At 60.6% G+C, this 17,287-nt stretch overlaps 1 protein-coding gene across 35 annotated transcripts in view; it reads right to left on the reverse strand.

The window, feature by feature from the left end:
• ANK2 (ankyrin 2) overlaps window positions 1-17,287 on the reverse strand; it is a 304,698-nt gene that overhangs the window by 70,882 nt on the left and 216,529 nt on the right. For 30 of the 35 annotated variants that reach the window (XM_036241837.1, XM_036241840.1, XM_036241838.1 and 27 more), the window contains 9 exons: window positions 16,469-16,666; window positions 14,398-14,496; window positions 14,183-14,281; window positions 9,703-9,801; window positions 5,967-6,164; window positions 3,425-3,523; window positions 3,020-3,118; window positions 2,294-2,491; window positions 202-300 (listed from right to left, as the gene is read on the reverse strand). In XM_036241837.1, the coding sequence (XP_036097730.1) occupies window positions 202-300; window positions 2,294-2,491; window positions 3,020-3,118; window positions 3,425-3,523; window positions 5,967-6,164; window positions 9,703-9,801; window positions 14,183-14,281; window positions 14,398-14,496; window positions 16,469-16,666 (1,188 nt within the window). The remainder of the gene's footprint in view (window positions 1-201; window positions 301-2,293; window positions 2,492-3,019; window positions 3,119-3,424; window positions 3,524-5,966; window positions 6,165-9,702; window positions 9,802-14,182; window positions 14,282-14,397; window positions 14,497-16,468; window positions 16,667-17,287) is intronic. The other 5 variants (XM_036241856.1, XM_036241849.1, XM_036241855.1 and 2 more) reach the window with 1 other exon arrangement.

Here is a 17,287-nt window from a genome sequence, read left to right on the forward strand (position 1 = left end):
TCCGGCAGAACCGGGGTCTCTGCTCCTCTGCCCATTTTGACTGAACTCCAGCAAAATGGACCCATTGTAGTGAGGGAGCAGGACAGTCGTAGTTCATCCAGAATGGACTTGTGAGGACGAGACACGGATCTGGGTGACCCGATGGGGCTGCTGGGAGTCACCCAGGCCGGGACCCACCACACAGTGAGAGGGGCCTCGTACCTTTGTGTGGGCGTCCTGGTCAGCACCGTGCTTGGTGAGAATGTCGGCAACAGTCACCCTGTCCTCCTGGGCCGCGAGGTGTAAGGCTGTGAGTCCGCTCTGCGGAGAGAACGAGAGAGGCACATGCACCCCGCAAAGCACAGCCTCTCCCCAGAGTCCGCGTCTCCTGAAGACACCGACCCTCCGAGGCGCGGGGACCCCCCCCCCCCGAGGCAGGATGTGCTGACGGACGCTGTCAGCAAGCCTGTTCTCTACACGGGGTGCTTACATCACGACCCGAGACTTTAAAATAATCCTGCGAATCAGCTTCCTAACAACAGTCACTACAGGGCCAGCTGTGCCTCCTGCACCTATCGATTCACGTCAATACCGGTGAACCAACCGCCGCTTCCACTTTCCAAGCACAGCAACGACCTCGATCACCCCCTTGAGCATCACATCCATGAAAAACACGCAGTCACAGGAAACGAGTCGGAATGGTTTTCTCCAGCACCCCAAGACCCTCAAAGGCTCAACAGAAAGTGATCTCTGCATCATAAACGGCCAGTTTGGCAGGTGCTCGGCGTACATGCCCCAAGCGGCTACTCGAAGGGACGAACGTGCCGCCAACGCAGTTCAGAAGCGAGGGGCCAGAGCTCAGGGGGCGCAGAGCTGCTCCGTCGGCAGCCTCGACGGGCAGGAAGCGTCAGGAGGGGCCTGTGAAGGCACCTTGAAAACCGAGACCACTGTCGGATGGGGTGCCATTCACAGACGGGAGTTTTCTGGGCACTGAGCACATCCATGGACAGTTTCTGCCCTGATAGGGCTCTGTTCCCGCTCACTGGGCTCCGTGCGTGGGGCCGGGGACGCCGAGAATATAGACCTGTTTCTCGCCCCCGCTGCACCGGCCACCGCAGACCAGGCAGCGACTCGCCTCCGAGCCGGCAGCCCCTCACCCCAGCTCACGCCCAGGCACAGCCGCAGGCTTGTCCCTACACTCAGGAAGCCACGCCGCGTCCTTCAAAGTGCGTGACCTCCAGCCGGGGCGCCTTCAGAAGTGTGGACAGAGAGAACACTCTCCAGCTGGAGAGAGAGGTTCTCATTCACAGGTCGGGGCTGTTTTGTGCCATTTTACTATTACGTGGCGATTGGACACGGAACATAAGGTCATTGCTGCGTGATGTCATCACTGAGAAATAGCCACTGGGAGAGTGGACGTGCTGACCGCAGCTGGGCTTCGACCGGAAAGGAAGATGCTTTTCAAAAGCAGTGGGAAAGGTGGTTGTTGGTTTTGCTATTATCCGAATTACTTCAGGAGAGTCCACACCGTGGAGACAGAGGTGGGTGGGTGGATGGACGACAGAGAGATGATAGATAAATAGCTGATATAGATAGATGATAGATGATAAACAGATAGATAATAGAAACATAGATGATAAATAGATAGATTAATAGATGACAGATAGTCAACTCAAATAGAGTTGATAAACAGAGGCAGAGACATGTAATGTGAAAGTAAAAGTATTTTTGTGTTGGACTAGTTTCCCCTGCACCCCGACTGAGATTCTGCTGCGGTTCACGTGGGTGTCTGCAAAGGCTTTCTCTGGAAAAGGCCGAAATGACGGAGGAGCGTTATGGCCACCACCCCGAGCCAGGCTGACGTGGCTCAGAGATCTGTGTTCACTGGGCCCCTCGTCCCCACACATGGAGCCCGATGCCCAGCGGCTGGAGGGCGCCTTGGGCTGTGGCACCAGCAGAAGCAACTGTTTGGGCCGCAGCCCCCGAGGGCAGTGCCACCTCTCTCCGGACTTTGGACTGAGGACCGGCAGGAAGGACGGACGCCGACTGACTGCCTGACCACAGTGACTTCAGTCCCTGGAGCAACAGGGACCTGCTCAGAGGAGCAGAGGAAGCAGACCCCCGACGGACGTGACAGAAACCGACTCTCAGGGAAAAGTCGAGGTGCCAGAATGGGCTGCGGCCCCTGCTGTCCTGGATTCTGCAAGACGCCCCGTCTCCTTGCCCCGCACCCTCCTTCCTGCCCCACGTCATCTGAAACGGGCCCCTGTCTGCCCAGAAGGGCTCCTGAGCGGCCGGAGGCGGCGCGCAGTACCTTGGTGGCCGTGTGGACGTTGGCGCCCTTGTCCAGGAGCAAGGCGACCATGTCCACGTGCCCCTCCTGGGAGGCCAGGTGCAGCGGGGTCACGCCCTGCTTGGTCACCACGTTCGTCCCGGCCCCGTAGCGCAGCAGCGTGGAGGCGATCTGCATCTGGTTCTTCTTGGCCGCGATGTGCAGCGCGGTGTAGCCGTTCTGACGAGAGAAAGCAAACGGGTCGGCGCGGCGCCCGCCCTGGTGCGGCTCTGAAGGCTGCCGGCCAAACAGCGAGAAGCCACCTTATGGGGGTGACACGTCTCAACCTTCACAACCAGCGTCCCAGGGCCCCGCACGCGCCGCACGGCAGGGTGGACGGGAGAGCCAGGAAGGATGGGCCGGCCCCTGCACACGGCGTCCCGACACCTGGGGGCTTTCCTACCTGCCCTGCGCGCAGCTTCCCGGGCCGAACCTCCCCACCCTTCGGCTGCCCTAACGGACCATTTCCAGAGCCCCACACGGAGGAGGAGACGCCCTGACTAGCTCATCGAGGTCCCCGTGAACCTCCACCGAGCTGAGCACACACTCAGGACGTGGCGTTCCCAGCACAGAGCACGGCGCTGGCGTGACTCCTGCCGCTGCCGGGGTCTGTGTGCATCCTCGCTCAGGACCCCGGGGCTGGCGCGTCCGACACACCCCAGCTCACGCCCAGCTCGCGCCTGGGCCCCGCAGACCCTGAGCCCTCACCTTGGCGGTGGCGTGGGGGGACGCACCCTTCTCCAGCAGCAGCAGGGCCACCTCCTGGTTGTCGTAGTGGGAGGCCACGTGCAGTGGGGTCAGGCCGTTCTGCAAGGGCGGGCGGGCTCCGGGTTAGGAGGTGGCGTTAGCTGCCCTGAAGCCACGGGAGGCGGAACCGGGAGCCCTCGGGTTAAGTCATTACGTCCAATAGGAACAAAGGAAACCAAGCAAGCGCTACCCAGCGAGTCCACACGGGAAACACCTGCACCTGGGACCCTGGTTGCGCTCACAGTGACGCGTGAAACTGTCACCATTAGGACGTGGCCGTGGCCGGGACGCCCCTGACGGAGGACACGTCCTGGCCCCGCCACCAGGACCTGGGTGGGCCCTGCCCCGTCCACCACGTCACTGTACCTTCCCTGCAGAGTCGGCCGCCACCCGCCGGTGCAGCAGCAGCTTGGCCACGTCCAGGCTCCCGTACTTGGCGGCCACGTGCAGTGGGGTGAAGCCTTTCTGAAACGGGAAAGCGAGGGAGAGGCTTATCTCCGTGGCCACGGGCACGCCGCTCACTGTGGGCAGGAGACGCGGACGGCGCGGACTCTCCATGGGGGAGCACGGCCGCATCCAGCCCGTCCGCCAGCCGGACCAGAGAGAGGCCGCAGACTGGACCAAAGGAATCGTAGGTTAAGAGCTGGAGCCGGAAACGTGGGTGTAGGTGGGGAGGGAGAGCCCGATGCCGGCCAAACTGCTCCGACCTGGCGGGGGGCGGGGGGGGGGGCTGCCTTTTTCTTGCCTCTGAAATTCGCAGGATTGAGACCAGGCAGGTCCCTCCCATCCACTTCGTGAGACCTGAATGCCAAATGTCCTCCTGCACATTTGAGGATAGTTTAATGTCTCTGATTTTTTTTTAAATTAATTTTTGGTGATTCCACGGATTTGTATTTTCTGCAGAAATGGCAAGATCAACGGTTGATGGAACAAAAAAACATTCACGGTTGAAAAGCACCTGCCGATGTCACCCCTTTGTCGGGAGACCAGGCCGCGTACAGGGCCCCTCAGAGCACGTACCCTGCTCCTGCCCGAGGCCGAGCTGGTGGACGCCGGACTTGCGGACACAGTGCAGCCTTTTCGAGACCGCCCCCCGGCCGCCCTGTTCAGAACCGGTGTGTGCCCCACACCTGTGTCTGACCCCCGTGTCCCTGGGCTTGGGGCCGGTCCCACACGGTGTCTCAGCTGCACATCCTGCCGGACCGTGTCACCCACTCTGTCCCGGCACCTGATGGGGGGACGGCGCGACCCACAGTAAACCACCCCCTCGGGTGGCGAAGGTGCGGCTACCCCGGGCCACTGTGACCCCCAGCCCAGCGCGTCCCCAGGAACAGAGTGGCCCGTCCACCGGTCACCGCACGTTATTTTCAACTGGGAGGCTGTTCTTTTGCTGCTCCTTGAACATTTGGAACTTTCTGAACATTTGGTACTAATAACGCCTTGGAGCAGAGGGAACCCTGCTTTTTCCAAGTGTGGGACAAATGTGGGGGGTGCCCTCGATCCAGCAGGAGTCCGTTCAAAGCAGCATCTGCCACCCCCGCCCCTGCCCCAGGCACTCAAAACGGGGGTGCTCGGGGGGGCTCTCTGAGGCAACACCTGTGATGAAGGAAAAATGGCTCCTCCTCCCCAGGCCCTGCTGGAACGGGGATCCGGCCCCGTCACAAATTTGGAAACTATTACTCGACAAGCTCCCAGGGCCGTCCCCCAGAACCACAGCCTGGAGCTCGGAAGGCACCTCCTGAGCCACCGCCATGTGCTGTGTCCCGTGCGGTCCCGCAGGGCTGACCTCAAAGGCCTCGCGCCAGCCCCTGGCCGGCCCGTCCACCCTGCCGTCCGCCCGACACTCGTCCACGCGACGGCCGCCACGTCCTGTGGCTTCAGACAGTGCTGAATCCTGAAACCATCTGTGGGACAGGGACGGTGCCTCTGCTTCTTACGTGTCCGCATTCCACGCACTGATCACCCTCGTGTGAAGAGGCTCACCCGCCCCTCACAACCACTGCTGCCGTGACTGTGTCTGTCGCTTAGTTTCCGATTTAAAAAAAGAAAAGATTCGAAAACGCGTCCAGCTCTTCTGATCTGGGTGGTTGGCTCTTCTCCCACGGAGCCGGGAGGGCCGCTGCTCCCGCCGGGTGGGACGCGGGTCTCACCTGCCGCCCTGCCCGGGGCGGGGCCGATGCCCGCGTGTCAGGAGCAGGTAGAAAACCCTTTCTAACTCGGGGTCTCCGCTGTCTTCGTGGGCGGTGTTGCGTCCACAAACGAGTCGCCCGCTGTTGGTTCTGCCTTGTCTGTGTCCTCGACACAAGTCCGGCTGCCTTGGCTCCGACCCGCGGAGGGAGCTCCTGCTCCCTCCTGAGTCACATTCGAACAGTTTCGAGCCGAACGCGTCAGGTGGAAGAGAAGTCGCTCTGCTCCGGCATGAACAGCAGTAAAACTCATGCTGTTCGGACAGGAAGTGCTGCGCAGGCCCCGTGGGGAGGAGCGAGGGCCGGAGGGCGGGAGCCGGCACCGGCGTCGGGAAAACGCAAGCGCGGTCGGTGGGTGAATGTCTAGGTGGGGCTACGACTCGGGTGAACAGGGGCCCAGCGCGGTGCAACCCTCCCGCCTCGTTCGTTGTGCGGTTCCGTGTGTTTGTTCCCTGTTGGGAACTCAGGTCGATCTGACAGCGGGAGGGGGAAGGTGCCCTGCGTGGTGGACCCCTTCTCGCTGAAGCACCAGACGGCCACACAGGAAACTGCGCGAATGCAGAAACGGCAGGGCTCTCGGGCCCTTGGGTCCTTTAGGAGATGGATCTAGAACGTTCCAGAAGGCGCTCGCAGGCCTAGAGGAGACCCACCCCCGGGACAGTGTCTGTGGCAGAGCAGAGGGGCCTGGCGGGATCCCCCCGTCGTGGCGAGGCCGCCCTTACCTTGGTGGCCAAGGAGTGGGCGGCGCCCGCCTCCAGGAGGACCGAGGCCACGTCCACCTGGCCCTCCCTGGCGGAGATGTGCAGCGGGGTGTAGCCGTTCGTGGTGGCCGCGTCCGGGTGGGCCATGTGCTGCAGCAGCAGCTGCACGATTTCCGTCTTGCCGAGACGGGAGGCGATGTGCAGAGGGGTCTGTTCTTCCTGCAACTCAAGTCAAGCCAGACGTTAGTGCAGGACGCCCCAACATTGGTCCAGGGCGCCCCAGTATCAGTCCAGGGCACCCCAGCATTGGTTCAGGATGCCCCAGCATTGGTCCAGGGCACCCCAGTATCAGTCCAGGGCACCCCAGCATTGGTTCAGGATGCCCCAGCATTGGTCCAGGGCGCCCCAGTATCGGTCCAGGGCACCCCAGCATTGGTCCAGGGCACCCCACATTGGTCCAGGGCGCCCCAGCATTGGTCCAGGGCGCGCAGCATTGGTCCAGGGCGCCCCAGCATTGGTCCAGGACGCCCCGACATTGGCCCAGGACACCCCAGCATTGGTCCAGGGTGCCCCAGCATTGGTCCAGGAAGCCCCAGCATTGGTCCAGGGCGCCCCAGCATTGGTCCAGGACGCCCCAGCATCGGCCCAGGGCACCCCAGCATCGGTCCAGGGTGCCCCAGCATTGGTCCAGGGCGCCCCAGCATTGGTCCAGGGTGCCCCAGCATTGGTCCAGGGCGCCCCAACATCGGTCCAGGGCACCCCAGCATTGGTCCAGGGCGCCCCGACATTGGTCCAGGGCGCCCCAGCATTGGTCCAGGGCACCCCAGCATTGGTCCAGGGTGCCCCAACATCGGTCCAGGGCGCCCCAGCATTGGTCCAGGGCGCCCTGACATTGGCCCAGGAAACCAAATGCCACGGACAGAGTTGTTTGCTCCGATGCTGCCTGGCGTTTTGGGGGGATCCCTGGGAACTCCTATGCAAGAAGGAACCGTTGCTACTCTGACCACAGCTCATTTCATATTTTGCTCCAGAAACAACCTTCCTTAGATTTTACTCCCAGAGGGAGGGGCTGGGGGGGAGCAGAAGGTGAGGGGGGCACAGAGTGATGGAAGGAGACGGGCTTTGGGGGGAGACACGAGGCCACACACAGACGGAGCTGCAGGTCGTACACCTGACACCCATACACTGAACCAATGTCACCCCAATACATTCAATAACATAAATAAATAAACGAGGTCTGTCCGTCCATCAGCTCGGCCGATGTTCCCTAAGCCCACCAAAGGGCCGGGCTTCCACCCTCATTTATGTTTGAACGTGAACCCTCTCTCGGTTCCGAGTAAGAAAGGAAACTCGCCCAGAAGCCCCGAGACCCAGACTCTCGGCCAGAAGCTTTGACTCAGAGCCGAGGATCCTGGGAGCCCTGTCAGGAGAACGGGCTGGGGGGCTGGGAACGCTCGGCCCTCCCTCCACCCCGCGGCCGGGACACCAGGGACGGACACGTCTTCGAGGAGAGACTGCGGACAGAGAGGGCTTTGTCTCTGGTCCTTAGAGCGGTGCCAGGACACAGCGCCCGCGGCCCGGGACTTGCATCCCGATGCCAACGGGAGCTGGGGCGAGAAGGACACGGTCAGCTGTGGCCAGGGCGCCGTGGGAAGCAGAGGGGGTGCAGCCGGCCGGAGGCAGCGGGCACGTCCGCGGAGGCGCCGGAAACCACCTCGCTCTCAGGTGGAGTCAGGAAAACGGTCTCGGTGTGAAGAGAACCAGACCGAACTGTTCTCTTGCAGAAAGGGAAGTGGGCGCCCCCTGGGTGATAAGAGGTCCGTCTTCACGACGGGCCCAAGGGCATGTCAAGGTCACAGAGAGGAAGGAGCGGCGGACAGCGCCAGGGCTGAGAACCCGGGAGAACCGCTCACAGGACGCAGCACCGTCACGTCGTGAGAAGGGGCACCGAGGGGCTGCAGGAAGACACGGGGCGGCCGGTGCATTTTGGGGAGAGTAACAGGGACTTTACAGAAATGCACCGTAGGCGAGCTTCCTTCCTGCCCAATGCCCGTCAGGGCACAGGCCCGGGTGTGGGCCCGATCCCCAGTGGGGGGCGTGCAGGAGGCGGCCAGTCCATGTTTCTCTCTCTCTCTCCCTCTCCCTTCCTCTCTCTCTAAAATCAATAAAGGAAAAAAATGTTTACAGTACAGACAGACATGTACAGACAGACAGAAATGCTACAATATCCCACAGGACAGCGTCTGAGGCCAGTGGCTTTGGAGGAAGGGATGGCACACGGTGCCGGAGAGGTGTAAGGCGGTAGCAGGTTAGATGGACAACATGGAAAAGTGGTCGGAGACACATGACAATGAGCACATCCCCACGGAAAACAACACATTAAAATTTGAATGTAGGAAAACACAAAGTGTTGTTATTTTGGGCGATCGTGGGAGACCCTGCCGCTACTAAATATGGACCACGAAATATCTACCAGGAGCGTTAGCGCGACTTCTGGTACACACGGTGCCGTTCACGTGGTCAGAGCGCACCGACTGACCCGAACATCTCCTGTAACCGCAGCGGAGGGACGGTGACTGCGCGGCACCAGGGGTGGGCGTCTCCACACCGCAGGGCGTCCAGCGGCAGGAGTGACCCTGTGCGAACTGTGGACTCCGGTGGTGACCTGTCCGCGGGGGCCCTGGCTGGCGGGGCTGCGGACAGGGGGTCGGGGGGCCTACACACCTTCCTCTCGACGTCGGTGTGGACCTGAAGTTGCTCTGAAACTAGTCTTTATGGGGAAAATAACACCAGAAGAAAAACGCCAAGGCAGGGAGCATGCGGCTGGGATAACAACAGCTCTGATACTTAAGAACACGAAATACCCAGGACGGGCACCGAAGAGCGTCAGTGACACTGACTCTACGCTGGATAGAAAGGCGGAGAAATCTAGGGGGACGGGGGGTGTCCAGACCGTCCGCGTATCGCTGAATCTGCGGGAAAACACCGCGGCATCCGCGGAGTCCGGGACGGTAAGAAGGTCCGGAAGGAGCCGGGGTCTCGGTCCAGCCCCGGGACTAAGAGACCCGACGAGAGACGGGAGCTGGCAGGGGCTCCCGTCCCATGTGGCCGTTGCTCAGCCCCGTGGGGCGGCTCATTCAAGCTGAGGCTCCAGCCCAGGCCCACCAGCCAGTGAAGACCCAGAGCAAGAGGTAAGGATTCCCGAGAACCCCCAAGATGCTGGGCGACCTTGAGCAGGACGGGGCGGAGGAGCAGAGGCATGTGGGGGACACGACTGGAAGACGGGAAATCAGCCTGGGGTGGGGGTGGGGGGACTGGGAACGACCAGAAACAGGGAAATCCCACCGAACCCTTTCGGGGCCCAGATTCCCGTCTCGGACAGAGGGAGGGAGGCTGGAGGCTGGGAATCCCGGGTAAGAACTGGGGACGGGGGAGCGCAGCGGCCCTGACTGCGGCTGCCCTGGAGGAGCGGGGCCTGTCTGGACGCCCGCAGGGTGGGGGGAAATGGCTGTGACGTGCACAGGCACATGTCAGAGTCGTGAACGCGAGCAGACACAGGTGTGGAGCCCACCGGGTCAGAGTGGTCCGGACGGTGCCAGAACCGTGTCTCAGACACAGAACTCACATGCCAGGGGTTCGGACCCGGGGGCACCCCCACCGTGCTTCCTTGCAGCCCGAGGGGCGGCCCGGGGTTGGTGCCCCCCACACCCCGGGAGGAGGGACCATGCACACCCGAGGGGCTGGCCCCCGCACCTACCCTGGCTCGGGCGTCGACCAGGGCGCCATTCCGCAGCAGACAGCGCACCACCTCCACCTGGCCCGCCCGGGCCGCCATGTGCAGCGCCGTCTCCCCGCGCTGCCGGAAACAAGAGCGTGCGTCAGCGAGCCTGCTCTGGGGAGAGCGTGAGCATCGTCTCCGCCTCCCTGAGAACGAGGCAGATGTGCCTGACCCTCCTCGGCCCATCACGAGCCCGTGAACCGACCCTCCTCGGTCCATCACGAGCCCGTGAACCGACCCTCCTCGGTCCATCACGAGCCCGTGAACCGACCCTCCTCGGTCCATCACGAGCCCGTGAACCGACCCTCCTCGGTCCATCACGAGCCCGTGAACCGACCCTCCTCGGTCCATCACGAGCCCGTGAACCGACCCTCCTCGGTCCATCACGAGCCCGTGAACTGACCCTCCTCGGTCCATCACGAGCCCGTGAACTGACCCTCCTCGGTCCATCACGAGCCCGTGAACTGACCCTCCTCGGTCCATCACGAGCCCGTGAACTGACCCTCCTCGGTCCATCACGAGCCCGTGAACTGACCCAATGTCCAGGAAACCCTGAGAGCGGACGTTGTGACCAGCCCAGCGGAACCCCAATCTGTGATCCCACGTTCTCTCTCACGCTTCTGTCTAAAACCTGTCGTCGACAACGTGAACACTTCCTAATGAGACCGGGTCGACCTGCTCCAGAACCCTGCCCCTGCCGAGGCTGTTCCCTTCCGGAACTCAAACTGTGGTTCTGAGTGAACTACTGCTCGTATCTGACCTGTCTCTGTGTTCACGGGCCAGACGGCGACTGTGCAGAACCCGACCTGCCCAGGGGCCCCCGACTTTTATTAATGAGCATATTAGTGACAGAAGTTATTGGGGAAAACTGCTGAGAGACCAGGGCAGCCGGTCCGCGGGGGCGGGCGCACCAGGCAGCCAGCGGTCCTCGCTCATCGCCGGGCCCACCCGCGGCCACGCGGACCCTGAAACGGTAGCTCAGATGTTAGGGTGTTTTCTCATTGGGAAGCCTGGTAATGGCTGACTCGAAAACACAGGGTTTTATCCTTGTTTAATCAGCGTATTGTAAGACCACACGTCGGTCTGGACAGGGCAGAGGCTCGCTCATTCGGTCATGGGAGAACGTGGCCCTGAACCAAATGTCAGCCGGCTCGGCCACAGCTGCCCCAGGGCACCAGGCTGATGGAGTCGGTGAAGTAAATCAGGTCAAATGACTAGACCGTCGATCGCGGTGCTTGGAGCGTCTGACAGGCCCCAGGGGATCATCTCTCCTTGCTCCCGGCACGAGCAGCCCTCCCTCTGAAGATCTGGGGTGAACGTCAGGTTGTGTTCACAGTGCTCGGGGACCCCCTTCCTCAGTCCTGAGAAATCTGCTTCAAACGCGCCGATTTCAAAGGCGCTGACCCGACGCCGGTGCCTCATCCGTCCTCCTGCGTCCTCATTCTCTGACGATATGTTTCGACGTCGGTGAAAGAGATGTACCTGGGGCGTCCTGTGTTATAAGGTGACATGTTACCTCAACGGCAGCATCTGTCTGCAGACTGACGCGTGGCAAGACTTCTCCTCTCGGAACGACCGTGATTTCTGACCTGTTTTCTGTATCACTTCCAACCTGTCTCTAAACAGAGGAGGCTGAGACCTTCTAAGCGTGTTTTAGAAAAAGCACGTTGAATCTTGCCTCTCCTCTGGGTCTCATGACGAGGCAGCCGTTACGCTCGCGCTGGTGGACATGAAGGCAAAACGCAGTTTCCTGGACAGAGCGGTGCAGGGAGGCCCCAGGAGGACCTACAAGCCGGGGCCTGTCCGCAGGGGTTTCCAAAGTGTTTCCAATGTCAGTCTTACTAGGTCCAGGGCCCTTACTTTACACCGAAACAAAGTATCTTTATGGTGTTTACACACCTGAAACTGACAGTTTTATTACATGTAGAACCTAATCGGAATATTCAAGTTACCGTCAAAGAAAAGTTGTACACGTGGACACGGGGTCTCTCCCCTCCCGACACTGGTCTCGTTTGATCCTGATTGAAAGACGTTGGGGGAGCCGACTTTCACTGTAAATTTCCCTAAGCTTTTCCTACCAGATAACCCTGTTTGCACCTAAGCGTGAGTAAGAGCAGGAACAGGGCGCAGAGCGTACAGTTTTAGTCAGTAACTTCTGTCTCTCGTAGTCAACACTGTGGCTTTCTTGTCAGGTTACTGAGCTGTAAGGATGGAGGATGCGGCATAAGGTGCCCTGTGAGCTGAGCCGGGGTCCGGGGGCGTCCGCGATGTGCTGAGAAGGAAAACACCACCGGGCACTGTATCTGCACAGCGGAGGGTGTGGTCATGGACTCGCACCCCGCCGAGACCGCAGCCGGGTGGACGGTACGTGCCTGACATTCCGGAAACGGGGCGTGGCGGGGTGGCTGGCACCCCTCAATGTGCACTGAATTCGGGACAAAAACGAGACTGGCAAGAGGTGAGTGAGCTCACGTGCGAAGCCGAAACGGAACGCCAGACCCCTCTGCGGGCGTTAGAACGGCCTCTGCCGCAGCTTTGGTGACGTGCTCGGCGGCATCGGCCAGAAGCATCGCAGCGAGACCGACAGCGTTGCATCCAAAACGCCTCGTGGTGTCGGGCAGCACACGGAGGCCCCGGGCGGGGTGGGGGCCCACGCCGACAGGACAAGCAGTTTCCCGGAGTAACTTAATCACCCCGAGGGGTTGGGACGCTGTCTGGAGAATGACGAGGCCACAGACGGCCGTGCTGGAGAACCTGCTCCTCCAGACGTCGGGGTGCCAGACGTCGGGGTGCCAGACGAAAGCACAGGATGCCGGCCAGTTTTAACTCTAGACAACGACCGATCACGACTGTAGTATGTCTTAAGAAATGCATAGGACATGCCCATATTAAAAGCAATAAGTTGTTGTTTACCTGAAATTCAAGCTTAACTGGCAACCCGGCTACACTGTCACTTCTCCCGGAGGACACATTATAGCAAAGCAGAAACAGACAGACAACACCGAGAAGCAGGGGAGGGTTATGTCGCCAGGTGCCTGTCCAGTGTTTGTCCTGAGGGAGCTGAAGGGAAGGCGTATGTAATGGACAAAGGGGAAGAGAACACAAATGAAGAACTTCATACTGGCCAACAGGTGGACATTAAAGTTTAATACAGCAACCACCAAATTGGGGCATTTTTTAGAACCTAAGACACGTCAACGTTGTTACTGTTTTCATTAACGTCTCGTTTGTCTTTCTGTGAGAATCTACATGGAGCCTGCGCAGCCCCAGAGGAGTGGACAGTGCTGCCCAGTGGGAACCACCGTTTTGTTCCAAGTCCCTGGTTGGCACGGGTCTGAGTCAGAGAGACAGGCGGCCGTCTCTGGACACAGGAACGGTGTCCTTTCCTTTAAAGTTCTAAGAAGTGACTAGAAGTTACACGCAGACTGGCGCGTCGTGAAGTTGCTCTTGTCCTTAACAAAGTGAAGATTGGCAAACACTGCAGGAATTTAGGACCAATAAGCTACAATTAGGGACATTTGTAAACATGGCTTTTGTATTCCGATTTGGGAATGGTTTCACGCCCCAGTTGTCAGTCATGTGAAAAGGGAGCATTGGGTACGATTTAAAATCAAATGCACGTGCTCCACACGGACCCCGTCCACGCATCGGACACTCGGCGCAGAAACGGCGTCAGATGCGAACAAGTGGATCGTGAGAGGACACACAGAGAGAGGTGAAGCGGCACTTCCCAGCCCCAAGGGGACGGGATGCCAACCTCAGCCTCACTGCTGACCAGCTGCTTTTGAGGCCGGGAACCATTTTGACCACGAGCTCAGTACTGATGCCCACTCGGGACAGCGGTTCTGCGCAGACTTCAACCCTCCGCCGCCGGGTGGTGGAGCTCCCCACGGCGTCCTGCGCACACTCAGGGACCAGACAGACGTTTGACTTCCAGACGAGCACAGAGACACACAGACACGGGGAGCGAACCCTGGTTGGGACGAGGTGGGTGAGTTCTGGGGTGTCGTGCTCCCTGGCTGCCTGGGGAACAGTGCTCCCTCCACGTCCAGGGGGCAGCTGGACGTAACTCCTTCCGGTAAGAGAGAGGACACCCCTCGACCAACAAAACCAAATCCGGACGGAAGGTCAGAGCGGGCCAGGTGGATGGAAAAGCCACACCCCTGAAGCAGGGAGAGTCTGTGATGGTGCGGGCACCCTGACACTGGTCCATCTCAGGTTAACCCCGAGGTCACCGGGGACCCAGTCCAGGCAGCCAGCACAGTGAGCCCAAAAGAGCTCACGCGACCCGCTCGGCCGTGGTCAGAGCCCGAGTGTGTGAGGCCGTCTCCCACCTGCGGGGAGCCTCCAGGGCGCCCGCCCTCCCACGCCACGGGGCCCTGCCCCACGTCGTCCCGGGCTCTCTCGCCGCTCCCCGTGGGCACACACAGACGCACAGCCCGGCACCCGACATACTCACAATGTTAGTGGCATCTGGACAGGCGCCGTTCTGCAGCAGCAGGAGCACAATGTTCAAGTGGCCCATGAAGGCAGCCACGTGTATAGGCGTGAGGCCAGACTGTGGACAAAGCAACGGCAGCTTCACTCCCCTGCACGCCCGCTCCTCGGCCCGCTCGAGTGTGGGACGGGGCGGGAGCGTGCGGTGAGGGAGCCAGCCGAGCGGGGCGTGTCTACCTCTGTGACAGCCTGGATGGAAGCCCCGTATTTCACCAGCAGCTCCATGACTTTGACACGGTTTTTCTTGCAGGCAATGTGCAGCGGGGTGAAACCATTCTGCGCGAAAGACGGAGGGTTAGTGGACATGCAGGGCGCCGCACGGCACAGCACGCGGCCGGCACACGGCACACGGGCACCTGTCCCTCGCCACACCGTGCCGTGTCAGGACCTGGGTCCCTGCGCAAGCGCTGGGTGGCCCGTGTGCAGTGCGTCAGCGTCAGTCCTGCCTGTGTGGAGACGGAACACAAACACACAACGCCACAGCGACTCGCCACAGGGAAGCGGGACGGGGAGACCCGAGGGCCGGGGTAGGGGACACTCGACGGCCAGGCGGAGGTAAGTACGCCCCTCTCTCCTGAAAGCCGTTTCTGAGGCGGGCACAGCGCCATCTGCTTTCAAACCCAGAGCGAACGCGGCAGCCTGTCCTCTAGGGGGCGCCGCACGGGGGGAACCACTGTTCACGGAACGTTGTTCCATATCCCGTTATTATTATATTAAAATTTTATTAAAACGTATGTTAGCAGAAATCATGGTGTTGATATTTCATATCTTGAGGTTACATTTCTTTTTTTAATCTTCACTTAAGGATATTTTTTTATTTATCTTCAGATAGAGTGAGAGGGAGGGTGGGAGAGAGAGAAACATCGATGTGAAGGAGACACATCGACTGGTTGCCTCCCACACACCCCAACCGGGGCCTGAACCACAACCGAGGTACGTGCCCTGGACCGGAATCGAACCCACGACTCTCTAATCCACGGGCCAACGCTCCAACCACTGAGCCAAACTGGCCACGGAGAAGTTACATTTCTTACATGAACAATTTTTTATAAGATGGGTTCATGAAATATATTTCACGAAGGAATGATTAAATGCGTGGATGTTTTTTCAGAAAAGCGTGGGAAGTTTCTGGAACAATCGCAAGGAGGGGTCTCCCAGGCAGAGGAGTGTGGGAATATCACACCACAAGGTGCTGACTGCCCACCGCTCCTCTGCGGCTGCCCTCGCTCCCGTGTGCGCGGTGACCCCTGCCGTGGGGCAGCTGTGTGTCCGGTGACCACGGGGCCTCAGCACCAGGACCTCTCCAGACCCGTGGCTCCCAGAGCACACGTGGTCTCACTGACCCGTGACATCTCACCGTGCGGCGTGGCTGCCCGTCACAGCTGTGCAAGCCGGACATACGTGGCCAGGTGCAGAGCAGCCCTTAAAGGACGTCCTGTGGTTGAACCGCCACATTGTATAAGCTTAGGCCCTGCCACGGAACAGGAGTGCTCTCCCCGTGAGAACACAGACCCTGCGGAGTGCCCGGCCCTGAAGGCGAGTCTGCTCCCCGGGACGCTGATGCTGCCGGGAAGTTCCCAATAAAACAGATTTAATACCTGACCATCCCAATGCCTTCTATCACCTTGAGCAGAAGCGAAGGGTCATTTCGCTGACGTAAATCACACACACGTGGGCGGGACAAAGGTCCGCGTTCAGTGTGAGAATTAGGGATGAGCCACAGGTTAGCACGAGCCTTCCTGCCGGTGACTAACGGTTAGGAAGGAAGTGGAGCCGGGAGGTTTGCTCAGCGTTAGACCCCGGGGACCAGGCTGCAAGGCCGGGCCCCGGGGGTACCAGGCCTCCCGGAACGTGGGAGGCAGCCCAGGGGGACGCTGTCCAAGCAGATGTCACAGGCTGACGCTCTGCACGTGGGACGAGTTGGGTCCAGCCATGTTTTCCAAAAGGAGATAAATGATGTTCAACTTCTCACACGTGCGATCTGACTAGAGTGTCTGAACCCCCCTACTGATTCCCTCTGCGTCCACCTGTGTCTCCCACTTCAAACTGTGACCACTCCCGAGATTTCCCATTTGCTGCAACTCACTAGTCCCGTGGATCACAGGAGTGATACCTGGTGCTCTCGTCAGCCTGTCCACGCCCGCAACCACGCCACGGGGACCACTGAGCGTGACCGGCCGTGTCTGCACCTCCGCTCAGCCCCGGGGCCTGAGACCCACCCTCCGTCGCCGACGTGGTGGGCACTTACCAGGGCTCGGGCGTTCGGGTTGGCTCTCTTGTCCAGAAGGAGCTTGGTGACCCGGTAGTGGCCGCAGTGGGCGGCCACGTGCAGGGCCGTCAGGTAGTCCAGGGTGACGTCGTCCACGGGCGCCTTGTGCTGCAGCAGGTGTCTGACGCAGTCCACGTGGTCCCCCTGCGCGGCCATGTGGAGCGGGGACAGCCCGTTCTGCGCATCGGGACAAAACCAGGCGAGTTAGTGTCGCTCAGTTCTGAAACACAGCGAAGTCCCCTCCCCCGGGTCCCGGGCAGGGGTGTGACTTCCATTCGACCTCCGCAGGTAATGGCTGGCCCAGAGGGAAGCCCGGAGGACTTGGTTTCATAGTCGTGCTATTCTCAGGCCAAAACACAGACAGTGCGTTTCACGAATGAACACACAGTCCGCCGGGCAAGGCGGCGGGACCTCAGTTACCGGGGCCACGGCAGAGACACCAAGACAAGCCGTGGCTTAAATTACTTGAATCCAACCCTATACACTGAAATCCGCACTCACGTCACCTCTGCGCGGACGTCCTTACGTCCCGTCAGCGGGGCGGCGGGGGAGCCAGCCTCTGACCTCCCTCGGACCCGCTGCCCGCCCTGCGGCTCTTTCCCTGTCCCGAGACGGGGCTGGGCTGGGGAGGAGTCGGCAAAGCTAGGAAAGTCGGGGGAGCTGGGCAGGTGTCAGCGACCTCCCAAGTCCCAACCGCGGAGGACAATCCAAATGTATCGTCAGTGATGCGTCCGGGAGCCGGGCCTCACTGCTCGGGGGTGGCGTCGGGGACAGAGCGGCAGGTAACTCGCCGAGGAT

The sequence above is a fragment of the Molossus molossus genome, unplaced genomic scaffold, assembly GCF_014108415.1.
Source record: "Molossus molossus isolate mMolMol1 unplaced genomic scaffold, mMolMol1.p scaffold_m16_p_4, whole genome shotgun sequence".
Classification (NCBI taxonomy): domain Eukaryota; kingdom Metazoa; phylum Chordata; class Mammalia; order Chiroptera; family Molossidae; genus Molossus; species Molossus molossus.